Source organism: Grammomys surdaster, unplaced genomic scaffold (assembly GCF_004785775.1).
Source record: "Grammomys surdaster isolate TR1022 unplaced genomic scaffold, NIH_TR_1.0 209, whole genome shotgun sequence".
NCBI classification, from domain to species: Eukaryota; Metazoa; Chordata; class Mammalia; order Rodentia; family Muridae; genus Grammomys; species Grammomys surdaster.
In genome coordinates this window covers 1,598,608-1,626,189 of record NW_021604654.1, presented here as the reverse complement: position 1 = coordinate 1,626,189, position 27,582 = coordinate 1,598,608, and the positions used below count along the sequence as shown (strand labels likewise).

Below are 27,582 nucleotides of genomic sequence, written 5' to 3'. Positions count from 1 at the left end.
AGCACTGACTGCTCTTCCAGAGGTCCTGAGTTCAATTCCCAGCACCCACACGGAGGCTCACAACCATGTGTAGTGGGATCTGATGCCCTCTTCTGGTGTACATGAAGGCAGAACATTTATATAAATTAATATTTTTTAAAAAAAGATGGGGGACTGGAGAGATGGCTCAGCGGTTAAGAGCACTGACTGCTCTTCCAGAGGTCCTGAGTTCAAATCCCAGCAACCATGTGGTGGCTCACAACCATCGGTAATGAGATTGGATGCCCTCTTCTGGTGTGTCTGAAGACAGCTACAGTGTACTCATCAATAAAATAAATAAATATTAAAAAAAAAAAATCTTAAAAAAAAAAAAGATGGATTTGGGTAGAAGACACAGCACAGAGGTTAAGGGCACTGGCCATTCTCCCAGGTCCAGCTCCCAGTACCCATACATCCGCCCACAACAGTCTGTGACTTCAAGTCCAGGAATGTGAACTGCTGACATCCTCAGAAACCTAAATCACAGACAAAAGGTAAAAGGCTGGGGTGGTATAGAGGCAGGTGGATCTTGTGACTTCCAAGCCACACAGGCCTGACTCTTGTCTCCAGATGTGAGAGCAGGAGCCATATTGAACATGTGATGCCAGATTACCCCTAGGGGAGGTAGAAGCCACCTACCCTGGAAGCTCCCTGGCTGACAGCCTGGGCTATCCTCGCCTCCACATACAAGCAGGCAGGATGGCAAAAACAGATGTTTTTAACATACTTGGGGCAGCACACAACTTTCAGCCCAGAACACAGGAGGCTGAGGCAGGGGGACTTGAAGTCTCAGGGCAGTCAGGGTTACACATACAGGGAGACCTTGACCCAAAATGGAGCCATTTGAGTTCACTGCATGAACCGCACACTCTACCCATGTGCCCTAGACATAGCGATGATGGCAGGCGAAACAACCCAGCATCCACACAGGCAGCCATCGACAGGCTCCGTGAGACCCAAAGGCAGCAGTATGGAACAACGGCAGGAAACATGAAGAACAGAACTCAGTGATAGGAAGTTAACTCCTGGATGCTGGAGGCAGGCTGACCGGCTGGCCTAAGGCACTAACATGGCTGACACACTGTCCTGGAACTAAGGGCTGCAGGACCTAATGAACAGAGCCAGCACTACTGGGCTGTGTGAGGAAGGGTGGGGACTTAGGCACAGCCAACACTGGTTCAAACTGCCGGTGGCCAGGTGCTTCTAGACTCAAGGGCTGTTAGCGGGTACCAGGGCATAGGGGAGCCGGAGGCAGGAGGCTCAGCTTTCCAGGCCAACCTGTGCCCAGGTTGGGACTTTGTCACCTCAGCGCTGAGGTGACCATCCAGAACATAAGACTTAAAGGTCACCCTGGCTACTCAGGAAGCTGGAGGCCCTGTCTCAAATCTCACAGTGGACAAGAAGAGCTGGGTGTGACCCAGGGGGCTGGCGAATGCGTGGCACAAGTCCTTCCGAAACAGTTCCACAACAGCGAGGCTGCTGTGTGGTAACTGAAGTGTGTCTTCTGACATCAGTCCAGAGGTAAGAGTGACAAGGCTGACCGCTCAGGCAAGAGCAACTGGGGGCTACGGGGGGAAGATTACACATGTCTACCCCAAGCCAAAAGCTCTAGGACCCACCCTGCAGGGTACTAGGACCAATGACACAGTAACTTATTCACAAAATACCTTTTATTTCTCAAGAGAGTCCTACGAGAATGGAGAACTCTGAACGGTGACCTCAGAATGAGGAGCGGGGATGTGCCTGTGGCTCTGAGGTTGCTCATCCTGCGAGAATGGCCAGGATAGAACCCTCTGGTCAAAAGAAAATCCGGTTATGACCCCCACACAGGGGCCCACGGGAGCAGCAGCTGCGGGCCTGATCCTCTGAGGCAGCAGTGTCTGTCTGTGTCAGGAGGCAGAGCAGTGGCTGCGGGCTCCCCTGCGTACAGCTGCTGTGGGCTCCTTTACACTGTTTTCTAGGAGAGACCCTCACACCTCGAAAAGAGTCTACAAACTTGCCTTCAATTGCAGCAATCCTCCTGCTTCAGTCTCCAGAGTGCTAAATTCTCATTGGCAACAGTACAGGTTTTGGGAGTTTTGTTTGTTTGCTTGCTTGCTGAGAGAAGGTCTCCCTCTGTAGCCCTGGAACTCACAGAAATCCACCTGCCTCTGCCCCCTCGGCATGAGGACTCAAGCCCTGCCTCTCATTACATTTTATTTTTGTGGGTGCAGCTCAGTTCCTCTACTGGGCCAAGGACAGGCAGCAGGGGCCCCCAGAGACAGCGTGGAACCCCCTTATGCTGGGGCTCACCCGCAGCTACTGCACCAGGCGGTAGGTGATGTAGCGGCCGGCTGTCTCACTGGGGCGGATGATCTTCACAACCTGTGGGAGCAGGCAGAGTGGGGGTTGACAGGGCCTCAGCATCAGGGGCGAGGAACCACCATGCCCTCTGGCCATGGTGGCCCTGGCCTCAGAGAGAGGGAGGAACCAGGGGGTATTAGGAACCAACAATTCCCAAAGGGCCTAGGATGGGAACAATGGCCAAAGTTTCTCACCTGCCCTCGCTTGATCCCGAAGTACCGTGCCACGGGGTCCCCGGCCTGGATCCTGGGCAGCTGGCTCTCACGAAGCTTGCTGCAACCGTCAAGGAAGTGGCTGGCAGGCAGCGCTGGGGTGAGGTGGGCAGTGCTGGGGTGAGGGGATGGGGACAGGGTAAAGGATACTATCGAGCCAGCAGTTCGGTCACCTCCTCCTTGGTCATAACCACATGCTCAGGGACTAGCTGTGGAAACAAAGACCCACCCACAGCCATTAGCCGCCAGGACCTCAACGGACCCCAACTGGCTGATGGGTATTGTCACAGGGCTGGGACAGAGGACACAACCAGGCTACTAATATCACCAAGCTGGATGCTCAAGGCCACTGCACCAAACGGAGGAAACACCCTGGCCCAGCTCATGAACAGCACTCCCTTGAGACCAGGGAGGTCCATGTCCTGTCTCCTGATCCTGCTCAGGCAGGGTGACACTCTACCCCACCATGCCACCCAGACTCTGCGACACACGCACCTCGTGTTCCGTGATATTGATGAGCAGCTCCTGCTGTAGAAACTGTTCTAGCACGTACTTTGGGGCCATGTCCACTAGGGACTGCTTGGCCGAGGGTGTCATGCCCTGCTGGACCACGATCAGAGCCCGGGTAATGTTCTCCTCCTGCATGCGCTGGCAATACACCTTGATGGTCTTGATGCCCACCTTGGGCTCCTCTGTGGACACAACAACCATGACCCTCACACCCACGGCTGCAGCCTGTGCTCTAAAGTTTGTCTACTTGCAAAGGAAGACCAGGACATCAAGGCACCCGTGACAGAGCTGCCAGAGGGCTCAGATCACTGCAGAACAGAGCCTGGAGTTCGCAGGCCCTGCTGGCCCATTCTGGAATGGGGTGAGGATTCTCAGCAGGTCTGGGGCTAGGAGACATGCGATGGTCAGCTTGGGCAGCCTCCAGGAGAACTGACTGACTAGGAGATGGGTCCTGTGGAGCATCAGGACCCAGAGTGCAGAAGCAGACCCAGGTCACCTAGTCTGGAAATTGTTGGATCTCAGACTCTACAGGGTTTTCTTTTGTCTGTGTGAGACCTTATGTAAAAATGGGTATTTAGAGTATGATTCATAATAGAAGCAAAATTAGTTATGAAGCAGTAATGAAGATTTTATGGTTGGGGGTCACTACCTGAACTGTACCGAAGGGTCCCAGCATCAGGAATGCTGAGAGCCACTGCCCTACATAGTTCTGGCTATCCTGGAACTCACTCTGTAGACCAGGCTAGCCTTGACTGCCTGCCTCTGCCTCCTAAGTACTGGTTTTACAAGCACATGCTACCATGCCCATCCCTGCACCCCCAATTCTCACACTAAAAACTCAGGCCCCAGGGCCACCATGCATCAGGTGTAAGAGGAGACAAGCTATCTGGGGGGACTGGAGGCAGCTGAGCAGGGAGGCCTGGGACGCCCAGCAGCACTCACTCCCACAAGACATCTCGCAGAGCCGCCCTGCTGCAGGCAGAAACTAGAATACAGCACACAGGAGTCAGGGCGACTGAGAGTTGTTCCTGGGACTCAGGGGTGAAAACGATGCCAGCGAAAGGGAAACTTCCCAGGGGAGACAGGGACAACAGTCCTACAGGCAGCATTAGGCCAGGCTGGGACACACCCACTGGCTGGGCAGACAGCACGGAGGTCACAACAGGGAGAGAACTGTACTGGAGCCAGGGCCTGGAGGGCCACCAGAACGGGAGGCCCCCAGAGGAGGCCACTACTGCCCGCCCTAGGGCACTCACCTGGGAAGAACACAAACATCTGGTCTGTGGGGTCATCGTTGTGGGCCACCAGCACGGTGAGGTCTGTGCGCCTTGGTCGTCCTTCGCTGGGCTTGTCCCCAAACTGGGCCTTGAATTCCTCTAGTGTCTGGTCCAGCTCATCCTGGGTCACCAGGTAGCCACGGTCATGACACAGCTGCAGAGACAAGAGCTAGTTATCTTCAGCACTCAACAGGAGGAGAGCTGGGGACTGTAGCGCACAGACCTGACCCTGAATGACCGAGGCTAGTTGGGGACTAACACTGAGCTGACCCAGCAGTACCCAAACTCTGCATAGGCTGACACCACAGAGGCCCCAGCCATGCCTCCCCTCCCCACAGCCTCACTGGAGCAGGCTGGGGTTAATCCCCTGACAACTGTAGGCAGTGTTTTGAACATAAGCACCTTCCTGTCCAGTCTTGGGGCCCCCTGATGGAGGGACACTAGAGCACCATCCAGGTTCGGGGCTGAGGAACAGGCATGAAGCTGCCCAGACCAGGTCGTGGGCTCCACCGACACGGCAATCAAAACTATGCTTACCTCTTTCTCCACTGGGGTCTTCTCAACTCTCCCCACCGAACCCCCGATAGGGTTTCTCTGCATGACCTTGTCTATCCTGGAAACCACTATGTAGACCAGGCTGGCTTCTAACTCACAGAGATCCGCCTGCTTCTGCCTTCGGAGTGCTGGGATTAAAGGCGTGTGCGCCACCATGCCGGCGTGTTCTATTTTTTTTTTTAAATACTCTTCTTGGCCCTATGTATGCCTGGTGTCCTCGGAGACCAGAAAAGGCCTTCAGACCCCCTGGAAGTGGGCTTACAGATGGTTGGTTGTGACCTACTATGTGGGTGTCGGTGGTGAGGCTACCTAGCTCGCAGAAAACCAGGGGTCCACTCCCATCACCCCATTTCCGTTTCCGAGGCAGAGTCCACCCAGGACATTCCCTCTGAGGCAGAGTCAGGTTAAAGCAGGAAGACTGTCGGGAGTTGAGGCCAGCGTGGGTGGACCCCACGCTTTAAGCGGGGATGCACCCCAGAGCCTGGGAGGCTGAGGCAGGGTTGGCCCCTGTGGGAGGCCGGCCTGGGCGGACAACCGAAACTCAGCGCGCGCTCAAAACCCGCCCACGCAACTCGCCTGCATGATAGTCTTGCGGATCTTCCAGAGCCGGTAGGTCTCCTCCTCGTCGTCCATCTTGTCGCTCTTCACAAACTACGCACGCGCGCTCGCAGGCCGGCCAGCACCGAGCCTGTGCCCGCCCCAACACAGTGCGCCTGCGCGGAATGCCGGGAAGGCCCCGCCCAGGTCTTTGCTGTCTTAGGTGAATGCCGGAATAAGCCTACTTTCCAGGATGGCTGCGCGGCGGGCAGCCCCAGCGCTAACCGTGTTGGTGTCTGCGCGAGATCGCGCTCTGAAGATCTCGCGATACTTGACCTACAATAGGTGTTGTTTGTTGTTGTTTTTGTTGTATTGTTTTGTTTTGTTTTTCCCTTAGGCTTTTGCAAAAGAAATCCGGACTGGAGTTCACGTCTTTAATCCCCAGCCGAGGCAAGCAGATATGTGAGTTCGAGGCTAGCCTGGTCTATAGCCAGGGCTACACAGAGAAACCCTGTCTCAAAAAACCGAAAAGGAAGACAGAAAAGGAAAGAAAGAGGGAGCCTGGTGACGAAGAGCCAGTTTCATGTGCCTCAGTTTCCCTTTTTATTACAAGTTTTTATTAGTATACATTCACTTTGCATGAGAAACCGGATTTCAGCACCCACGTGAGGTGGCCTCACAGCCATCCGATGGCTCTGGCCTCTGTGGGTACTAACCGATCCGTACCCACATGCTGACACAGATAAACATAAAGTACTAAAAAATGTGAAAACCAGCCGGGCGGTGGTGGCGCACGCCTTTAATCCCAGCACTTGGGAGGCAGAGGCAGGCGGATTTCTGAGTTCGAGGCCAGCCTGGTCTACAGAGTGAGTTCCAGGACAGCCAGGGCTGCACAGAGAAACCCTGTCTCAAAAAACCAAAAAAAAAAAAATCTAAAATGAAAGAAAATGATGTATGGGCATACACACAGTGAACAAACAAGAGTGTATGTGGCGGGCGAGCTCGTGAGAAGTTTGACAAGGTGATGAATGGATCCTAGCAAACGGCTCCCAGGACTAAGCCCTTCTAGCTGTAGAGCTGGATGTCACAGACAGGCCTGTTTGTCTTCTTCTTTGGGGGAGTGTGCTGGCTTGAAATTTCTGTACAGACCAGGTCTCAACAGCACAGAGAATGGCATACCTCTGCCTCCTCAGTGCTGGGATTAAAGGCGTGTACCACCACGACTGGCAAGGCAGTCTACATGCCAGCTGGACTCACCATTCTGTCCTGAGGCGAGTCTGACCTCCAGGTTTACAGTTTATCGGTTCCTACCTGGCAATGTATGCTGATCCTGACTTGGAAAGACAAGTTTTTGCCAAGTGCACCTGACCACTGAGCCCACCGTATGCCCTGTGGACCAAGGGGCTGAGACTGCTACACTTGGCTAAGTGTACATTTGACTCCAGCACTCTGGAGGCCAAGTGGGTAGATCTTTGTGAGTTCCAGGCTGGGCCCTCTCTCTCTTATCATCATCTCTCTCTCTCTGTAGCAGGGGAGCACCTGACATCCACTTCCAGTAGGAGACAAGACCCTAAACTGTCAGAGCCTAAGTATGTGTACTTGGGACATTAGGAAAACAGCTGGTTGCAAGGCAGGAGCTTCCCAGAGGCCACGTGGTTAAGTGCCACTGAGGGCCAGCCTCCAGCCTTAAGAGCATAAACAAGAACCAGCCTGTAGGATCCCCCCTCCCACCTCCTCTATGCCCGGGATCCTACCACTTGGTGTGTGACTAGTGAGATTAGGGTCTCCCTTTCCTGGGTCCCTCTCAGCCTGTGTCCTCCTCACCCATCTCCATTCTTTTCTGTCGCCAACTGACTGCAGAAGCGTCTCTACCAGGGATCCGAAACCATGCCACAGAGAGCAACAACCAAAGAACTGAACACTCACCCTGTAGGAATTTCAGGTCTCAGTTTAAACAAAATTGAACGAATCTCAGGTTTCAGTTTAAAGATTAACTGCCCCAGGATACATCCCAGGAGGAGCACATTCCAAAGACTTACACACACATCCAGGGGAAGGGCCCAAGATAGAAGTAATCAGGAAGCTGGGCCCTTAACGTTTGAAACCTGGGCAAACAGAAGCCACTTAGCTAACACTCATTGTTATAAAGATAATGTGATAATCTGAGTCACCTAGAGACCATTGGGTCAGCCTTTGTGGTTATTGTTTAAGAGGTAAAACTGCCCTCGTGAACTGTGAAAATGGAATGGTATAAAAACTGCTCTCAGCTTTGGCTCGGGGTTCCTCTTGCCTGCGTGTGAGGGAACCCCAGTGCACTGGTCGTCAACAGTAAACCTCTTGTTATTGCCTCGGATCCTCTGTCCGTGAGTGTTTCTGCTGGAGGAGCACGTCCCCTGATTTAGATCTTAGAGTCCAACAATCCAACAGAGAGAAAACCGGACTTAATACCAAGAAACACTTCAAATATTGTAACTCCAGAGGCCTAGATCCCATGGTAAAGGCTTCTGAGGCCCCTAGACCTTAGCACAGCTGATGGATGTACCATTCAGGCTGTAAAACTCAGCACAGACAGTACCAACTACCAAGACAAAAACAAAGGCCTAATCCATCAAAGCCCATAGCTCTGGGAAAGTCTCTAAACATACTAACCTTGCTTTCTGGCTTCTTGGTTTTGCTTCTGGATAATTGTTCTTGCTAACTGAAGTATGTCAACCCAAAACATGGCTTTGTGCATAAAAGCTCACCCTGAGAAAGGCTCAATGCTATGTTGGGATCCCAAACACCCAGGTGCAGTTGCTGGCTGGATAATAAAGACTTTCTATTGGCTTCTCTGGTGGACACCCCAGAACACCAGAGCAAACACACAAACATGAACAAGCGAGATGACAGAGCTCCCCCAGAGGCCAGCAGCCCTGCTGAGGCAGGCCCTGAGACACACAAGACAGCTGAAGTACAGTGTGAGGGCATCAGAGCAGTAATTATGACTGTTTGAGGACCTTAAAGGGGGCACAAATAAATCCCTTCCTGATGTCTGTGGAGGACAAACAGTTGAATGAAGTAATGAAAATAACTGAAGACAGAGATGTAGAAGTTCACAAAGAGAGTCAAGCCAGGTGTGGTGCCATGTGCCTTTGGTCCCAGCACTCGAGAGACAGAGGCAGGCAGAGCTCTGGAAGTTCAAGACCAGCCTGCTCCACAGAGAGAGTTCCAGGACAGTCAGGGCTGCAAAAAGAGATCCTGTCTTGAAAATAAATTAACAAGTTAGTAAATAAATAAAATCACTAAAGAAAATCTCAACTGAAAATGAGACGGAAAAATGCAGGCTACCAGATGAACCTGAACTCAGTGCCCAGCATGTGTGCTCCTCACTGGGAAAGCTTCCTGAGGAGACAACACAGACCATGACTAGACACTGCAGAGAGCGAGGCACCACCAGAACACTTGGTCCTAATGGTGTCTTCATTGACCTCTACCCCAGGCTCAGGGATGTAGAGGAAGAGAAGGAAAGCTTACAACGGCCAGAGGGAGGGAGGGCATCCCTGAGCTAAGAGGGAGGTGGACATGAGCTCCCACTACTAACCAAGTAGCTATCTCTAACTGTCATCCATGTGCAAAGGAGAAGTCAGCTTCTCCAATCGAGTCTGTGGATGTGAGCCACACTTCTTTGTAGGCCCTGTGCCCTCTACTGTTAGCCGAGACAAACTGAAGTCAGTGGGTTTTGTTTATGTTTTTGCTTTTTGTTTGTTTTGGTCTTTTTGGTCTTTTTAAAATTATTTTTGCTATTGTGGATTTTATATGTGTTTCCTGGTGTTTCCTTTGTTTTTGTTTTGTTGGGTTTTGGTTTTTGTTTTCAGACAGGGTTTCTCTGTCCTGGCTGTCCTGGAACTCACTCTGTAGGCTGTTGGCTGGCCTTGAACTCAAGAGATCTGCCTGCCTCTGCCTCCTGAGTGCTGGGATTTAAGGCTCCAGCTACCTGCACTTAGTTGTTTATTTATTCATTTGTTATAAAAAGAGAGAAAGCAGAAAGCTGGGGGGGGCAGCGGGGAGGGTCTGGGAAGAGGAATATGATAAAATACATTGTGCAAAAATATTTTTCAATTAAAAGAAATAAATGTAGACACTTGACTGATCTGAAACTACGGATACAGAAATAACCCGAGAGCTCTTAGCTGTTTCAATAAATATATCTGCCCTGAACCCCAAGACCCTAGATACCAGGGATGCCCCCCCCAATGGTTGATGTATAGTGGAGCACAGCCTGCTCTCAGAATAAACCTGTCACCCCAAAGATCAGGCCCAGAATGCGGTCCCCATGATGTCATCCTCTCTTCATAGCCTACAGAGCAGGTGGCGAAGTGAGGGGTGGGGCGGGGGTAACACACTGGATTGGATCGGCTTACCCAGCCCCACAACTTTGTCAGGCCTAGCAAGCAGCTACTGGATGTGTCCTAGAGAGCCAAGGAGGGACACAGTCCTCACAGGATCCCAAGCAGGTACAAAGAGTGGGCTAAGGGACCTTACAGGGATACAAGGTCCAAAGCTTGGGTGGCAAATTACAGCATAGGCAGGACTCAGCGACAGCAGCAGCTGCAGCAATTCCTACAGTCCCTTGACAAAGCCCCAGCTTTGGGCTTTCCTGCTGGGACGTGACAGGCCAGCCTGGAGCACCTCACAAGCTGGCCTTCTTTCAGGAGTAGGACAATGGGTACATGAGACAGCCTCTCCTCCTGCTCCTGACTGTGTAGACCAGAACTTTTTCTCTCAGCTTGGAGTGTGAATTAATCTCCATGCGTCATATGACGGGGTGGGGTGGGGGTGGATTTTGTTACCTAATAGGTTTCTCCTCTGATGCAATAAACCAACTCAAGCCAAATTAAAAAAAAATATATAAAAGCAGCCTCACACCTTGAATCCCAACACTAGAGGCAGAGGCAGGAGAATCTCTGAGTTCAAGGCCAGCTTGCTCTATAGAGTGAGTTCCAGGACAGCCAGGGCTACACAGAGAATGGTGACTTGAGAAACAAAAACACAAACGAAACAGAGGATAAAAGAAAAAAAGAAGAGGAGGGAAGGAGGGAGGGAAGACAGACAGACAATGGAAAGAACAGTCAACAGACAAAAGCTCATAGCACAGCAACACAAATTTAATGCTGTTCCTCACGGGTCAGACATCAGTCCTATAACAAAACGGAACCAAAGAACTTTAGGTCAATTTGAGAAATAAGAGTAAAACTGAAAATAGGAGCTATGAGCTCGAAGAGAGGAACGAGTTAAGGAATAGGAGATTACAGTCCATTTCCAGTATGAGGTGTGCTCCAGCTCACTGGAGAATCAGGATGCCTGGGGCAGCCGTGACGGGACGGCCTCCCAAGCGTGCTCTTGGCTTATCCTAAAGTTGGAAACTTGCTGACAGTCTGAGCCCCAGGAGGAGAGAGAATTCGGGGAGGGACTTCTGGGAAGATTGTCTGGAGGGCCAGCCTACAGAGAAAGCACTGTAGGGAGCTCCTGCCACCGAGGGTGGGGTGGGGGTGGAGGCCATTGTTCCCTGGCCACACAGGCGTGCCAGCTGTGCTGCCTTCTGTCCTGGCTGATGCTGGATCTTACAGAATGAATAGCTGGCTTTCACTCTCAAGTCTCTTAGCTTTGTTGTGGAGAGAGGGTCCCTCCTCGCACAGATGTATGTGTGCATGCATGTGATTACAGAAACCCTATCCCCTCTCTCCTGTCGGTCCCCACACCCGCCAGCTGGTCCCCTCCGTTGCTATGCCTTGCCCCTGTGGTAAGCCCTGTCTCCTCGTGAGATGCTAATAGAAATATACTGTCCACAACTGGCTTGCAGCATCCACGAACCGTGAGGCAGAGATGTGTGTGCTTCCACTGTTACGCCCCACGTAACAGTGACTCACAACCACGGGAAACTCCAGCTTCAGGGGCAACTGGGGCCTCTGACCTGCACATGTACCCAAACTCACATGCATAAACACACACATAGTACACACAAAGACGTGATTAAAAGTATTATAAACAAGCTCTTAGGAGGCAGAGGCAGGCAAATCTCTGAGGCCTGCCAGGGCTACCTAGTGAGATCCTGTGATGGTTTGTATATGCTCAGTCCAGGAAGTGGATTATTAAAAGGTGTGGCCCTGTTGGAGTAGGTGTGTCACTGTGGGTATAGGCTTAAGACCATCATCCTAGGAGGGCTAGAGCGATGGTTCAGCAGTTAAGAACATTGACTGCTCTTCCAAAGGTCCTGAGTTCAATTCCCAGCAACCACATGGTAGCTCACAGCCATCTGTAATGGGATCTGATGCCCTCTTCTGGTGTACATGAAGACAGCTACAGTGTACTCACATACATAACTAATAAACTAATTAATTAAAAAAAAGCAAAGACCCTCACCCTAGCTGCTTGGAAGTCAGTATTCTGCTAGCAGCCTTCAGATGAAGATGTAGAACTCTCAGCTCCTCCTACACCATGCCTGCCTGGATGCTGCCATGCTCCTGCTGTGATGATAATGGACTGAACCTCTGAATCTGTAAGCCAGCCTCAATTAAATGTTGTCCTCATAAGAGTTGCCTTGGTCATGGTGTCTGTACACAGCAGTAGAATCCTAAGACAGACCCTGTCTCAATAAAACAACACAAAACCTAATAAGCAGCGGAGATCTGGTGGAGGCTCAGTGGTCGAGTACTGTCTGTCTGAAGCACTGGCTTCATCCCCAGCTCTACATGAACCAGGTAGGAGAGGAACACCTGACCGTCATCACAGAACCCAGAAGCTGAGGCAGGAAGATTTCCACAAGTTTTCGGCCAGTCTAGGATACACAGAGTTCTATACCTACCAGGTCTACAGAGGTAACTGTAGCAAAACAAAAGAAACACAACCAAGCTAACTCTGTGTGAGGTTTTTTTGTGGCCACTGTAATTGGGGCTGCCCACCCTGGGGGGTCTTAGCAAGGGTCAGGGAGGGGTTGGATACATTCTGTTCTTCCTGGGTGGCTCAGGCTCTGCTGGAATCTACACCAATACCGAGCTGTTCTACATGGTGCACAGGTCTGTCCCTGGGCTCAGGTCTTAGCCTGTGTCCTCCTGGCTCTTCTTTGGTTCCTTCCCTGCCCTGCATCCCAGGGAAAGCAGCTGTCCCCAAGCAGGTATGCTCTGTCTGCAGCAGGCAATCATGGCATTCCCAGACCAAGCTGCTGCCATTAGAGTTTCTGAACTAGAACAAAGGGCAGGAGGAGCCAGGTGTCTTGGCAACCAGGAGAAGAAGGTGTCTGGAGGAGAGGGCACTGCCAACTGCCAAGCTGGACAAGGCTGCCATGACCTCGGAGCGCTGAGCCCAGGCCGAGCATCAGGGCGGGAGGGAAAGGCAGATGGAGGAGGTGGGAAGACTGGGCAGGCAGGCCTGAGAGAGAAGACACTGCAGGAGGGAGCAGCTGGCAGGAGAGGAGACAGGAGGCACCTGAGGAGGGGGCCCTGGGCCAGGTGAGGAGGTGAACAGAATGAGAACAGCAGAAGGGCCTGCCGTGGTGGCAGGCTGACGTGGGTGGCTGTGTCAGTGTCACTGTTCAGCACAATGAGTGGTAGGAAGGGCAGCTGGGGGAAAGACAGGTGTTGTCCGGAGCATGTGGGTCACAGGACCCTGAGTGACAACAACTCAGGCCCTGGGACCTTAGCACTGGGACTCAGGGCCCAGATAGGGACCAGAAACAACAACGGGCTGCTGGGAGTGAAGACAGCAGGGTGCTTTGAATGGACAGGGACTGGAGACCCAGTTCCCTGGCGGGAAGCTGTACTTGGTTCCCAGCATCCACGTGGTGTGGTGGTCCACAGTGCCAGGGCTCCGACACCGCCTTCCGAGGTCCGTCCGCATACACACAGAGAGAAGGCTGAGCACCGTAGTATCTATGACTCCAGTGTAGTAACAGCCCAAGCAAACATAGGCTCACACAAACCTTGCTCAGCATGGGAAAAGGCTAAAAGTAAGCCGTGGGAGCTCGGCAGGGGGATTCCTGTGAGTTCAAGCTCAGCTTAGTCTACAGAGTGGGGTACCCCCTCCTTTAAAAAAAAGTACTGGAGAGATGGTTCAGTGGTTAGACCCCTGGCTGCTCTCTCAGAGGACCTGGGTTCAACTCCTGGCACCCATGTGTACAGCATTCTGCATGTAACTCCAGTTCCGGGGGATCTGACAGCCTCATAAACATAACTGCATGCAAAACTCCAAACGCACCCAAAATAAAAACTTTTGCCTGCTTTGTAGGTCTCTTTTCCTCCTACTGGGTTGCCTCCAGCCTTGACGCTTTGGTACCAGCCTGGTCTTCCTGTATCTTGTTGTGTTTGGTTAAGTCCCCGGGCGGCCTGCTCCTTTCTGAAGGGAGGCAGAGATGGGGCGGATCTGGGGTTGGGGAGGAGGCAAGTAGGGGGAGAGGGAGGTAGGGGAAACTGCAGTCCAGATGTGATATACTAGAGAAAAATACAAAGCCACCTGCCATGTTGTTTTCTGTTACAAACAAAGGTGATGACCTCAGCCTGGGAACTGACTGGAATTTCTGGTGCCACCACCAGAGGAAAACAGTGAGATGTCCTGCCCGTGCCATTGGCCAACACCGTCTGAGAGCCGGAGCCACCTCCCTGAAACCCACCTCATGGAGTGAGGTCTTGTGTAGCCCAGGATGACCTCGAACGCATGACCCTCCTGCCTTCAGCTTTGGAGTGCTGAGATGACAGTGGGAGCACAGGCCTTCCCTCTTCTGCTGGAGTCGGAACCTGGGGTTTTGGCATGTGAGGGTGGTGGGCTCTACTCATCCTCAGTTCTTTTCAAAGGATCATGTGACAGGCATGGTGACAGCAAGTCCTTGGACCTTAACTACCTTGTGGGTTCCTCTTTTCCCACCATTTTCCCCTTGGTTTCACCTCCTATCACTAGATAAGAGAGACAGGAAGAGTGGAGAGAGGGAGACAGAGAGAGAGGGAGAGGAAGAGAGGGAGAGAGGGGGAGAGGGAGAGAGGGAGAGGGAGAGAGGGAGAGGGAGAGAGAGAGAGAGAGAGAGGCAGATAACCTGGATCTAATTTCTTTCTTCTTTGAGCACAACTACTAATAAAGTGCAACCAAGCCCCCTGAAAGACCAACAACTACCCACCCCGCCTCTCAGGGCCCTAACATGTGTACACCCTCTGAAAGGTCCCCAGAATACCAAACATCACACACTCCCAGAAACTACCTGCAGCTGACAAAACCGCGCCTCTGCTAGAGCATGAGGCAAATCACAGTCAGCTGCTGTGGACAGCCTGAAGTAGCCCCACATCCCACACCTGGGGTTAACATGAAAACACATTCTTGTAACATTTCTGGTTGTTTTGTATTTGTTTTAAAGAAACCAAAATTCCAGAATTCTCTCTACACCCAGTACTGGAGGAAAGAAGTCAGTATGGTCTGCACAGTGAGACTGTCACAAAGAAGAAAGAAAGAAAACAAAAGGAAAGAAGCAAGCATGCGTGCTGGAGAGATGAGTCTGGTCAGAACACATTTTGCTCTTGGACAAGACCCAGGTTCAATTCCCAGCACCTACAGGGTGGCTCACAAACATCCAGAACTCCAGTTCCAGGGATCCATGTCTTCTTCTGACCTCTTTAAACTCTAGGCACACACAGTATGCACACATATATGCAGACACAACACCCATACACAAGCAAATGTAAATCAGTAACACAAATGGTTAAAGGGAAAGGAGTTAGCCGGGCAGTGGTGGCGCACGCCTTTAATCCCAGCACTTGGGAGGCAGAGAGGCAGAGGCAAGTGGATTTCTGAGATCGAGGCCAGCCTGGTCTACAGAGTGAGTTCCAGGACAGCCAGGGCTACACAGAAAAACCTTGTCTCGAAAAAACCAAAAGCCGGGCGGTGGTGGCGCACGCCTTTAATCCCAGCACTTGGGAGGCAGAGGCAGGCGGATTTCTGAGTTCGAGGCCAGCCTGGTCTACCAAGTGAGTTCCAGGACAGCCAGAACTACACAGAGAAACCCTGTCTTGAAAAACCAAAAAAAAAGAAAAAAACAAAAAAAAGAAAACAACTCGAGTTCCCTTTGTCCTTCAGTTGTGGTCCAAGAGAGCCTTGGGTGGGTTTGGCTTGTGACACTTGCACAGTGAGAAATCGCTCCAACATAGATCACTGAAGGGAAATTCCCGAGTACCTGGCTGGTTCTAGGCAAGGCACAAAGGGTACAACCAGCAACAATAATCCTCTTAGCTCAGCGGTTCTCAATCTCCCTAATGCTACAACCCTTTAATTCAGTACCTTATGTTGTGGTGACACCCCAACCGTAAAATTATTATTTTTTTGGTTTTTCGAGACAGGGTTTCTCTGTGTAGCCCTGGCTGTCCTGGAACTCACTCTGTAGATCAGGCTAGCCTTGAACTCTCGAACTCAGAAATCCACCTGCCTCTGCCTCCCAAGTGCTGGGATTAAAGGCGTGCACCACCACCGCCCGGCCCGTAAAATTATTTTCATCGCTACTTCATAACTGTAGTTTTGTGACTGTTATGAATTGTATCTGGTGTGCAGATGATCTGATAAGGAAGGACCTCTGTGAAAGGGTCCCCTAGGGGGTCTTGACCCAAGGTTGCCTTAGCTTATGTAGTTGATGGCCCCAACTTTGATCAGTTAAACATGTTTGCTAGAGGCAAAAACCACAAGGCTGTCTGGACAAAGGAGGAGATTTACGGTTTATAATTTCAGTCTTCTGCACACAGCCTAGGGGCCTATTGCCTGACAGAGTCTGGCCCTTCCAGAGAGTGGCGTGAAGGAAAAACTGGATGGACAGGATGCCAGACTCCTTAGGCCGCCTTTGAACCACAGGGCTTTGATATGGGGACTGGGTTAAAGGCCAGTTGTCAGCCTGGCCCGGTCTCCTTTTGTTATGGGAATGAGGCTTAACTGGCTAACCTTAGTAACAAACCTGAAGGCTGTTCTCTGTGCTAGAGTTCTCCCCTAAGGTCCCTCCCTAGGCTGCTCAGCTAAATCTTAGTAACAAACCTGAAGGCTGTTCTCTGTGCTAGAGTTCTCCCCTAAGGTCCCTCCCTAGGCTGCTCAGCTAAATCTTAATAACAAACCTGAAGGCTATTCTCTGTGCTAGAGTTCTCCCCTAAGGTCCCTTCCTAGGCTGCTCAGCTAAATCTTAGTAACAAACCTGAAGGCTATTCTCTGTGCTAGAGTTCTCCCCTAAGGTCCCTTCCTAGGCTGCTCAGCTAAATTCTACTTTGCATAACTTAATCTTTTCTAAATCCTTTTAGAGGTCGTGATGTCAACTTCTTATTCGCAGGGCCCCTTGTTAGTGGCTGAGCCTCTCTGTCTTTGCAGCGCTTGGAAAACATGAGGCGGGAAGCTCCAAGGAGATGAAGCCAGCCTAGGGAAGGGGAGAGACCTGGTCTCAGAAAACAGAGGAAATCAGAGACAGGCTGGGGCTCAAGGGCTTGCTTGGTATGTGTAAAACCTGGGGTCTGCACCCCACAAACAGGCATACAAAACCAAACAAACCTGTCATCCCAGCACTCAGGAGGTTAAGGCAGGAGATCAGGAGTTCAAGGTTATCCTTGGCTACAAAGTGAGTTCCAGGCCAGCCTGGGCTACAATGAGACCCCGTCTCCAAAATAGCAAAGAGGCAAAAGCCAGGCTCTGTTTTGGTAGCTTCTCAGGAGCCACCAAGTGGCTCCTTGCGGTGGCCCAGATTTTCATTTTCCAGCTGGTTAAATTAGGGTGAAGTTGGGGTCACTTGGGAGAGGCAGGCACTCCAAATGCAAGTCCCTCCCAGAGCTTGGGGCTAGGTTCCTCTGAGCGGCCGCCTTCTGCCCCAGCCCCAGGTCCCCTTTCCAGTCTTGCTTTTATTGCAGTTTACACTTGTCAAGAAGCAGGGGCCTTTGAGATGCCCTGTGAGGGTGTGGCTCTAAGAATTTGGGCACTGGTATTTACAGTTTAAGCTAAAGCGCACTTGCAAGTCCCTTAGAGGCCCTCAGTGTCCCTTAGTGTCACCCCAGTCTGGGGGCTGGGAGGAAACAGCTGACTTCCTAAGATGGGAGGGGCCCTTGGGGCCATTGAGAACATACCGAACAGGATTGTGCAAGAATGTATCTTGACAACCAAGATCACTGGTCATCTTAACTTTCTGGGGTCTGCCCATGGCGCCTCTGGGACTGGATCAGAAGGCCTCCTAAGCGCCCTTGGACCCAGACCTTTGGGAGAGCTCCTGATGTAACTGTCTCGGCAGATGGTCTACTCCAGGGGTCAGAAAACTTGAGGATTTAAGAGATTAGAGTCCAGGGGTGGGCGTGTTGGACGGCTGAGGAATTTCCTGAGTCACTGTGTGACACAGGGAGGGGAAAGGGCCCTTAGTGCTGGGCTGGGAGGTGTGGGGCCTGGACAAGGCCACAGGTCACGTTGCGGGGAGGAGCTGCTTTAGTCGCTCACATAGGACCTCAAGACCTGTGGCTCCTTTTATGTGGGCAGGGACCTCTGAGGGCACATAGTAACTGTGTCCCTTCCCACCTTGTATTTCTGATACAGGGTTCACTGGGTAGCCCTGGCTGACCTGGAACTTGCTTACTAGACCAGGCTGCCCTCTTAGCCTGCAAGGGCTGGGGCTAAGAGTGTGGCCACCAGACCTATCCTTATCTTGGTTTTGAGGCAGGTTCTCTAGCTGACCACAAGCATTTGGCTGACCCGGCCTAGCCTCAGGGATCCTCCCGGCTCGGAATCCCAGGTTCTGGAGTAACAAAAGCATCCCTGTGCACCAGTCTGCGTGGGTGCTGCGGTCTGGATATAGCCCTGTGTTTGTGTGGCAGCGGCGTTCTCACCAAGCCCCTTACCACGCCCCCAAGCCCCTTACCACGCCCCCAAGCCCCTTACCACGCCCCCAAGCTCCTTACCACGCCCCTCAAGTCATCTTCACATCAATCAGTATCTACAAGGGACGGGATCATCTACCCATCATCCTAGAACCCAAGAGTCTAAGGCAGGAGGATTGCTGTGAGTTCTAAGCAGAGCTGAACTGTAAAATTAGGGGGGAAAGCTACTGGAAACAGAATCTCATGTAGTCCAGGCTATCTTTGAACAGTTATGTAGCAGAGGATGACCTTGATCTGGGGTTCGCTCCCATGCTCCAGGTTCTGGGTTCCATCCCTATATGCACTTTTGCCATTCCAACTCTTAGGAGGTGGAGGCAGGAGGATCAAGAGTTCAAAGTTGTCCCAGCTTCACAATAGTTTAGGCTAGCCTGAGCTAGATGAGACAAGCTCTAAAAAGATTGGTGGGGATTAGCGGACACCTGCGACTCCAGCACTCAGGAGGAAGCTGAAGCTGGAGGTCCAGGGGTTCAAGGTCATCCTCTGCTACATAAACTGTTCAAGACTAGCCTGGGCTACTTGAGATTCTGCTTCCAGTAGAAAAAGGAGACTCCTGTACTCAAAGGGGCTGTTTAGGGCTGCTGCCACGCTGTCTATTCCCAGGGGTTCCCCAAAGCGCCCTGGCACCCCGCTCCGCTGCAGGCAACCTCGCGGATAACTGTCCGCAGCCCTCCAACGCGTAGTCGCGTGGACGCTGCTCCCGTTTCTTTGTCGTCCCTATCACTGAGCATGCGCAGTTACTGACAACAACAAATTCGTAAGCCCAGCCCCGCCCAAGCCGCCCTTCATTCAGGCTTCCCATTGGCTGCAGGGGCCTCGCGTCTTCAGCGCAGGCGCATCCGACCAATAAGAGACGTCAGTGGGCGTGGCCGAGGGCGGGCAAGCCAGACTCGGCCTCGCGCGTCCATTGGTCGGCTGCGTGAGGGGAGGAGCCGCTGGCTCCGGCCGCCGAGATGAGCTGGGGCCGTCTGAGCCGCTTACTGAAGCCGGCACTGCTGTGCGGGGCTCTGGCTGCGCCTGGTCTGGCAGGCACAATGGTGGGCTACTGGGGACCTGGGGAATCGCGGGTGGGGCAGGGTTCGGAGTCGGGTCACCGTATCCAGGGTGGAGGTCGGGGGCCGTGGGATCGGTTAGCTAGAGTAGGGGGCACCCAGGTGGGAAAGCGGAGTCCGATAGGCATCCCCGGGGCTGAACAAGGCCAGGCCTCGGCAAGGGAGGTCCCTGGGAGGTGGGAACCGGTGTCGGGGTCACCATAGCGGGCTCTGACCTGGTCACGCGCCCCGCCTGGCCTGGTGCGTCACAGTCGGCGGCGCCTTGGCTACCGGCTCTTTGTCCCCGCGCTGTGCTTGGGACGCACAGACGGGCGGGCATGGGCCGCGCGGCCGCCCGCAAGCGGGAACGCTGCAGACAGCGCGGCGGGTCCTCCGGAGGCCGGCGACGCCATGAACCTGGACGCCAAAGTCCTAGGAAGCGCCCCGGCCCTCGGAGGAGGAGAGCTCGCGCCCGCCGCCGCAGGAGGGCGCGCCCTCGCCGGATGGAGCCCATTCCCGTGCCTTTCCACCCCGGGCCTCTGCTGCAGGAGCCTCCCCAGTGCAGCAACAGCTCCGAGCTCCTGGGCTTGGTGTGCGGCCAGGGATACCCCTGCCGTCCTCTTCCCTGGTAGCATATTCTAGGGGTGTCCACAGATCTTTTCAGGACAATCTGAAAGGGGCGTACTTATTGGAAGGAGGCGAGCTCCTCCACCCAGTGCCCCAGGACTTTCTTTTCCTTGGCGCCGGATTTTCCTCCCCTGGGAGACCTGGGGTAGGACACTCAGTTTCCCTGTTTTACAGTGTGCATCCCGCGATGACTGGCGCTGTGCGCGCTCCATGCACGAATTCTCAGCCAAGGACATCGACGGGCACATGGTTTGCCTGGATAAGTACAGGTGAGTTTCTGGTCATGTGGGCGGTGCGTGGCTGGTCTGAAAATGGGACTGTCCTGACTGTGGTCTCATTCCCACCCTTTCCTCCCCAGGGGTTTCGTGTGCATCGTCACCAACGTGGCCTCGCAATGAGGCAAAACCGACGTAAACTACACTCAGCTAGTCGATCTGCATGCCCGATATGCTGAGTGTGGTTTACGAATCCTGGCCTTCCCCTGCAACCAGTTCGGGAGGCAGGTGCGTGGCTGTTCCCAGGCAATGCCCCCGCCCCTGAGAGGGCTGTGTCAGTGTGTGTCTGTGTGCCGTGTAGTGCACCTTCCAACTAAATCTGTTGCTGCCTTCAGGAGCCAGGAAGTAATCAAGAAATCAAGGAGTTTGCAGCCGGCTACAATGTCAAGTTTGACATGTACAGCAAGATCTGTGTAAATGGGGATGATGCCCACCCGCTGTGGAAATGGATGAAAGTCCAGCCCAAGGGCAGGGGCATGCTGGGAAAGTGAGTGGCCCTGGGGAGGGAGGGGGCAGATGGCTCTGGACCAGGGCAGGGAGCCGGTGCCAACGTTTTAGTTCGTTTTGAGCTGGGTTGTCTCCGCGTGTAGCTCTAGCTGGCCCAGAACTCATAGTGAGGTGCTGGGGCTAAAGCGTGCACCACCTGGCCAAGCCGCAGAGATGAGCTTATTTGTATTTTATGTGTACGGGTGTTTTGCCTGAGTGTATTTATGTGTACCACGTAGAGGCCAGAAGTGGGCATGAAATGTCGTGAAGCTGGGGTTGGTGTTGGTCATCACCTAGTGGGGACTGGGGGCTGAGCTTGAGTGCTCTGTCTGAGCGGCCAGTGCTCACAGTTGTCAGCCTGTTATTTTATTTTGTGTATGGGTTTTGTCTGCATGCAAGTCTACCTAGTACATGCATACCTGAAGCCCTCAGAGGCCAGAAGACAGTCTGACTCCCTGGAATGGAGTGATGTGGGTGCTAGCAGTGCAGCCTCCTTCTCCAGAACAGTACATTCTTCTAACCACTGAGTGAACCCCATCCCGCCCCAGTTTGAGGCAGGGTCTCACCATGTATCCTTGGCTGGCCTGGAACCGACTATGTCGACTACCTTAGAACTCATATCCACTTGCCTCTGTTTTCTTTTTTTTTTTTTTTGGTTTTTTTCGAGACAGGGTTTCTCTGTGTAGCCCTGGCTGTCCTGGAACTCACTCTGTAGACCAGGCTAGCCTCGAACTCTCGAACTCAGAAATCCACCTGCCTCTGCCTCCCAAGTGCTGGGATTAAAGGCGTGCGCCACCACCGCCCGGCTCTTGCCTCTGTTTTCTAAATGCTAGGATTAAAGATGCCCTGGCAGGTAACCACGGTGCCCTGGCAGGTACCACTTCTAAATCCTTTTTTCCCCTCCCCCCCCCACAGTGCCATCAAATGGAACTTTACCAAGGTAAGTAGAGTGTGGGGGTGTGGTCCAGCTCCCTGTGCCCTGTCAACATGCTCTTCTGTCTTCCAGTTTCTCATTGATAAGAACGGCTGCGTGGTGAAGCGCTATGGCCCCATGGAGGAGCCCCAGGTAAGCACCGTTGTCGAAGCAGCCAGGGCCAGGGCTGTGTGCAGTTGCTGAGGGGCAAGTCTGAACGAGTTGTCTTCCTCCAGGTGATAGAGAAGGACCTGCCGTGCTATCTCTAGCCCTACAAGTGTGTGCCCCCACACCGAGCCCCCCTGCCCTGTGACCCCTGGAGCCTTCCACCCCGGCACTTATGATGGTCTGCCTGAAAACCAGCCCGCTGGTGGGGCAGTCCTGAGGACCTGGCGTGCATTCCCGCCGGAGGAAGGTCCAGAGGCCTGCGGCCCCGGGCTCGAGCTTCACCTCGGCTGCCTTGTGGGAATAAAATGTAGAAATGTGCTTCGCGTGTGTCCTTGGGTCCGGAGCTGAGCATGCCGGGATCAGAAGGCAGTGCCTGTGCTCCGGGTCAGCTGCTCACAGGTCCCTGCTGATCCCCTGAGGCTCTGCCCAGGCCAGCTGGAAGGACCAGGATGTAGGCAGGGCTGTTTAGGAGGGTGGTAACCTGTTAGGAGGCCTGAGGTCTGGGACATTGGGTCAGGGTTGCCTCAGGGTCATGTCTACTGTGTGTGTGTGTGTTGTCCCATGTTCTCTATGGGGATTGTGGGGTGACTGCCTACGGCGGGTTGAGCTGGGGCCTCAGGCAGGTAGGGCAGTGTCACTGAGTCTGCCTGTCCCCTGCCCTCCCATGGGATTGTGAGCTTTGTGCTTCCAGGCTGAAGTTGACCCTAGGACTGTAACACAGAGGTGGCCTGCCTCTCCCCAACCCTTCTTCAAGGCCTGGGACCCAGGACCCTCAGCCCCAGCTGGGACTGCAGCTGCCACTGGTCTGGGATGAATTCCATCTCCCCAGCTTGTCCCTACCAGCCAACCTGGGACACGAAACTCAAGTGGGTGGCAGCCACAGCTCTATGAACCTCAGGTCCCCCTCCACTGACCTGTAGGCCATAGCACACTAGGAAGTAAGCAAAAGGCACATATATTTAAAAAGATCTTTACATATGTACACAAGCTCATTATAAATACATAGAAACCAGGGCCTGCCGGCTGCCCAGAGACTCCGGAGCTGGGGACAGGCAGGTGACAATTCCTGCCGGCTGCCCAGAGACTCCGGAGCTGGGGAGGGGCAGGTGACAATTCCTGCCGGCTGCCCGGAGACTCCGGAGCTGGGGAGGGGCAGGTGACAATAATTTAGGGAGCAGGGGATTGCATATATTAACGGGGTCTGCCCCGTGGAGCCCCCCATAGCCAGCGGGGCCCGAGCACCGATTTCCTGAGTTGCCAGCTCTCTGGGACTACCAAGCCCCATGGCTTTTAGGCTGCGCGGCTGTAGCAGGGGAGACACACAGGCCCACACCCCACCAGCTGGGAAGGCACTGCGGCCCGCCAGGCACCCTCAGTAGTGGAGCCTCTGCTTGCAGAGGAGCCCATAGGCCTGGCTGCCCAGTACAGTTGTCCAGAGGCCGAAGTTACAGCCTAAGAGTTTGGGAAGGGTGGGCTGAAGTGGATGACGCTCTGTCGCTCTGTGCCCCCCCCACCCACGCCCACCAAAGGTGCAGGGGTTTCAGTGGGCCCCGCGCGCAAAGAGCGGAGCATGTCCTCCAACACTTCCCTGAAATTGATGTCGCAGCTCTGGTGTGCCAGCTCCACAGGGTTGGTAGCAGGGTCTCTAGCACCCAACATCAGAGAGCTGGGGTCTGGGGGCGGCAGCGAAGGGAAGGCAAAGCGTGGAGGCTCTGGGAAAGCCTCAGCTGGGGGACTGTAGGTCAAGTCCAGCACCTCACCAGGACCGCAAGGAAGCGTAATCGCGCGTGGAGTGGGCGGGCGCACAGCCAACCCATGGGTGCTGCGGCGCCTCACTTCCGCATCTATCAGCTGCAGTTCCTGCAGGACGCGGTGAACGCAGCCCTCAGGGATCTTGATGCCTGTGGCGGCACGGACACGCAGTCAGACCATACTTGGGAACCCGTTCTCTAGGGGCCCCACAGCCGCTGCCCCACTCACCCACTTGCTTCTTCTTGTCCTTGGTCTTGAGGCGCACGATCTGTAGGTAGCTGCTGCTGCTGACATCCGCCATGACAGCGGCGATGCGGCCCCACACGCGCAGCAGCGCCCCGCACAGCATGTAGTGGTGGCGGAGGCGCAGGCCCTGGGCGCAGCATTTGCCCTCCTGTGCCAGTCGGCAGCGCTGGTTCCTGTACGAGGGGACCGCTGGTCAGCTCTCGCAGCGTGCGCCTTCCCAGCCCACAAGGCCCTGGGACACTGGGCGCCCAGCTCCGCCCTCCTTGTGGCTTCCCGCCTGGGGCCTCACCAGGTGGTGTGGCTGCAGTGCTCCAGCGACAGGGCATAGCTGCTCTCCCAGGGTTCCTGGGCCTCTTCCGCGGTGACCTGGGGACACAAGCCTACAAGTTAGCAGGGGAAGAGGCTCGGAGCATTCCCAGCCGCCATGAGAGGGTAGGTCCTTCCCTACCCGGTGGAACTTCCGGCACAGGCTGTCCAGGGTCTCCAGTTGGCTCTGCCGGCCGATGTTTGGCTTGTACACGGTGAAATACTCGCCGCGATTCTGTTCTGCCAGGAGGCAGCTTGTCTTGCTGCCTCGTACCTATAGGGGAGCCAGATGGTGAGGTCGATGGCCACTGGGATCCCTGGGTGGGTAGGTGACTGGCAGGACACCTGCCATCAGGAGTGGGATCACTCACCTTGTAGGAGAGGTAGAAGCCATCATAGGGGCCTTTCAGCTCCAGTGACCTAGTGAACGCCTCTTCCCACTTCATACCGCGGTCCACGCTAATCTGCTGTGGCAAGTGGGGGCATTAGCAGGTTTGGGGGCTGGAGCTAGAGCTGGAGCTGGGTGGCTCCCTGCTCACCTTGTAGAAGACCACCTGCCCATCCTGTGGGTGCCCAGGTGCCAGGAACACCTGCTGGCTTTCTTCATGTATCTCGTTGATGCCAGGGGCCAGGTCTGAGGAGAGGGTAGGAGGTCAGGGGCCACACCGAAGGAGTAACCCGGAAGAGGTGACTACCCCATCACTGAGCAGAGGAACCAAAAGCCTAGGTCAGATGTCCTGTGGGTGGGTACCAGGTAGCTACCAAGATTGTGGTTTTCGTTTTTTTAAGATTTATTTATTTATTTATTTTATGTATAGGAGTGTTCTATGTGCATGTACACCTGCAAGCCAGAAGAGGGCATCGGATTCCATTACAGATGGTTGTGAGCCACCATGTGGTTGCTGGGAATTGAACTCAGGGCCTCTGGAAGAGCGGAAGTGACTTTACTGCTGAGTTCTTTCTCCAACCTCTCTATTTTGTTTGCTTTGAGACAGGATCTCAGGTAGCTCAGGCTATCCTTTAATTCGATACTGTGAGCTCCTTTGCCTCTGAGTGCTGGGCTGACAGGCAAGTGCCACCACATTTACAAATGATCAGTTGTCTTCAGGGTCTAAAGCACAGCCTATGCCAAGCCCTGAGATTACTTTTGCTGATCTTTGTAACTGCACTGTGTGAGTGTCCAGCGTGAGCCTCCCCGGGTGACCAGACTATCAGAATGTCAACTGGCCCTCGCCTATACCCACTCAATGATGGGCTTCCCACACGGATACAATGGGCCTCAGATGCCTCCAGGGCTCCAGTGGATCCCGGGCACAGGGTGTAGAGTCAGCCCTGCCCTGGAAGCTTACCCAGGATGCCCATGTCGTATCTGCCCTCCTTCTTGTCTATCTGGATGAGGTGGTCAAACGTGTCAGAGAAGTACTGGAACAGAGCATTCTGCTTCTGCACCTCCAGCCCAAGGATGCGGTTCAGGAACTTGGTGATGGAGCAGTCTGTGGGTGGAGCTGGGTCTCAGGCTGCTGGCATCACCCTCCCAACCACCCCTGGATCATCATCTTCCCAGTACTCACCCTTCTCCACATCCAAGCAGCCTGAGCGTGACTCGCGGCTGCCGATGCCCACAGACAGCAGGCCCTGCTTCATGTCTGTCAAGGAAACCCTGACACTCACCCAGGGCACTCTGCCCTGCCCTCTCCCTAGAAACCCACCCAGTCCCCAAATCCTAATCAGCCCTGCTGTAGTCCCCACACCTCCCAGACACACTCATGAGCCCTGGCTCACCCCGAAAGAAGGCGGCATCCCCTCCTGGATAGCCCTGGGGCAGGGGCACCCTGTTGTCCATCTGGCCCATGATCGTAGCAAGGACACGGCTGAGTGCACGGGCGCCGTACTGTGAGGCAGACCAGGTGAGTGATCCCAGGTAGGGGGTGGCCTTCTCACACACCCATGGCGGCCTCCCCGCTACCCTTGACTTACCTTGTTCTCGAAGTTGTACTTGCTCAGGTCTCGGGACTCAGTGGCTCTGCGATCTCCGTGGGTCAGGGCACCCTGTTGGGGTAGCGAAGGATAATTTGTGATTCAGGCTCCAGCATACCGCAGCATACCTGACCCAGTCCCCAACTCTTGCCTCCGGCTTGGCCTGCTCACCAGACTCTCCAGCCGCTTGGCCACAATGGAAGCGAACCTGCGCTCCCCTGCCAGCTCAGAGATGAGGAAGACATACTCGGGTGCTGAGACCTGGTTGGACCTGTGGGTGCGGCCTGAGGGCAGAAAGGTTCTAAGAGACTGGCATAAGGGGTTACAGGGAAGGGGTAACCAGGGCCAGGGCCAGGGGGCCTCACCAAACTGCTGAATGGCACGGTCTGCGCTCCAAGGCAGCTCCAGGGTCATGTGTACCCGGCGCCGCTGGTTCTGGACACGACGGTCAGCTTGGAGGGAGACACCAGAGCTGGAGGCCTCAGAGATAATAGCCACGAGCTGGAGGTGGGGATGAGATGGGTCAGGGGTAGCTAGGGACCACCTTCCTCACCGTTCAACTCTGGGTACCCAGGGAGAAAGTAACAGGCTTTCAGGCACACTCCCTTCCCACCCTAGTAACCATTCACTCGCAGAGCTGTTTGGGAGCAGCCCCTGCCCCTGGCCCCTAGCTGTCCCATGCAAGCCCTACCTTCTCTCCGCTCATGAAGCGCTGTTTCTCCCTGAGGTTCACATGGTCGATGGACAGGCCCTGCTCTGCTCTGGACTCAAAGACCACTGACCCGTCGGGCCTCGATACCACTCGGCCTTTCCTGCCAGTCATCTGTGGTTGGGGGGAGGGGAGAAAGGAGGTCTCCACAGGGTGTCAGTGTGGTGGTCAGGGGCCCAGTGCACTGTGTCCTTATCTGAGGTACAGGTGGCTCTGCAGGGACCCTTGGTTTCCAGTGTGGTCTCAGCAGCCAGGAGGATTCCTGCCACTATCAAAGTCTTTCCTTTCTTTTTGGTACTTACTTTTAAGTGTGTGTGTGTCACGTATGTGCTGGTGCCCTCAGGTGCGTGCATCTAAGACAGATGAGCTTTGTGTAGGAAGTTCCTGAATCGCTGTTGTTTTTGAAGCACCTAGCTCCAACACTGCAATATGGGGACACTTGCTAACGTGAACAAAGGCTGGGAATCAGCCACACTTGCTTAGGATAGGATAGGCTGTGTATTTACATGAATGTACAATATTTGTGTCATCAGTATTGGCGGCGTCCAGTAGTTCTCCAGTTGGTTTATTGATTGGGGTGTTTGTCTGTTTATTAAAAAATGGAACTGTAAAAAAAATAAAAGTAAAAAATAAAAAAACAAAAAAATAATGTGTGTGTGTCACATATGTGCTGGTGCCCTCAGGTGCATGTGTGTGTGTGTGAGACACATGTGCTGGTGCCCTCAGGAGCATGTGTGTGTGTGTGTGACA

At 53.8% G+C, this 27,582-nt stretch overlaps 3 protein-coding genes across 8 annotated transcripts in view; 1 reads left to right on the top strand and 2 right to left on the bottom strand.

Moving 5' to 3' along the window:
* Positions 1–1,670: 1,670 nt before the first annotated feature.
* On the bottom strand, positions 1,671–5,609 carry Polr2e (RNA polymerase II subunit E). The gene is made up of 6 exons (XM_028771627.1): positions 5,492–5,609; positions 4,340–4,514; positions 3,069–3,265; positions 2,724–2,782; positions 2,556–2,634; positions 1,671–2,382 (listed from the first exon to the last, which is right to left on the bottom strand). Exons 1-6 carry the CDS (start codon positions 5,546–5,548, stop codon positions 2,317–2,319), a joined length of 633 nt encoding a protein of 210 aa, XP_028627460.1. The 5' UTR covers positions 5,549–5,609; the 3' UTR covers positions 1,671–2,316.
* A 13,668-nt stretch (positions 5,610–19,277) lies between these two features.
* Positions 19,278–22,160, top strand: Gpx4 (glutathione peroxidase 4). Of its 2 annotated transcripts, none has more exons than XM_028771656.1 (7): positions 19,278–19,379; positions 20,175–20,269; positions 20,359–20,503; positions 20,611–20,762; positions 21,677–21,701; positions 21,768–21,827; positions 21,911–22,160. In XM_028771656.1, exons 1-7 carry the CDS (start codon positions 19,296–19,298, stop codon positions 21,941–21,943), a joined length of 594 nt encoding a protein of 197 aa, XP_028627489.1. In that variant the 5' UTR covers positions 19,278–19,295; the 3' UTR covers positions 21,944–22,160. The 2 variants fall into 2 exon arrangements, with proteins under 2 accessions (XP_028627489.1, XP_028627487.1); XM_028771654.1 differs by lacking the exon at positions 19,278–19,379 and adding an exon at positions 19,712–19,963.
* A 621-nt stretch (positions 22,161–22,781) lies between these two features.
* Sbno2 (strawberry notch homolog 2) overlaps positions 22,782–27,582 on the bottom strand; it is a 27,917-nt gene continuing 23,116 nt past the window's right edge. For 3 of the 5 annotated variants that reach the window (XM_028771535.1, XM_028771538.1, XM_028771537.1), the window contains 13 exons: positions 26,815–26,946; positions 26,489–26,624; positions 26,295–26,407; positions 26,124–26,195; positions 25,929–26,037; positions 25,718–25,792; positions 25,496–25,639; positions 24,686–24,780; positions 24,518–24,613; positions 24,289–24,420; positions 24,130–24,206; positions 23,823–24,013; positions 22,782–23,743 (listed from right to left, as the gene is read on the bottom strand). In XM_028771535.1, the coding sequence (XP_028627368.1) occupies positions 23,295–23,743; positions 23,823–24,013; positions 24,130–24,206; positions 24,289–24,420; positions 24,518–24,613; positions 24,686–24,780; positions 25,496–25,639; positions 25,718–25,792; positions 25,929–26,037; positions 26,124–26,195; positions 26,295–26,407; positions 26,489–26,624; positions 26,815–26,946 (1,821 nt within the window). In that variant the 3' untranslated portion in view covers positions 22,782–23,294. The remainder of the gene's footprint in view (positions 23,744–23,822; positions 24,014–24,129; positions 24,207–24,288; positions 24,421–24,517; positions 24,614–24,685; positions 24,781–25,495; positions 25,640–25,717; positions 25,793–25,928; positions 26,038–26,123; positions 26,196–26,294; positions 26,408–26,488; positions 26,625–26,814; positions 26,947–27,582) is intronic. The other 2 variants (XM_028771536.1, XM_028771539.1) reach the window with 1 other exon arrangement.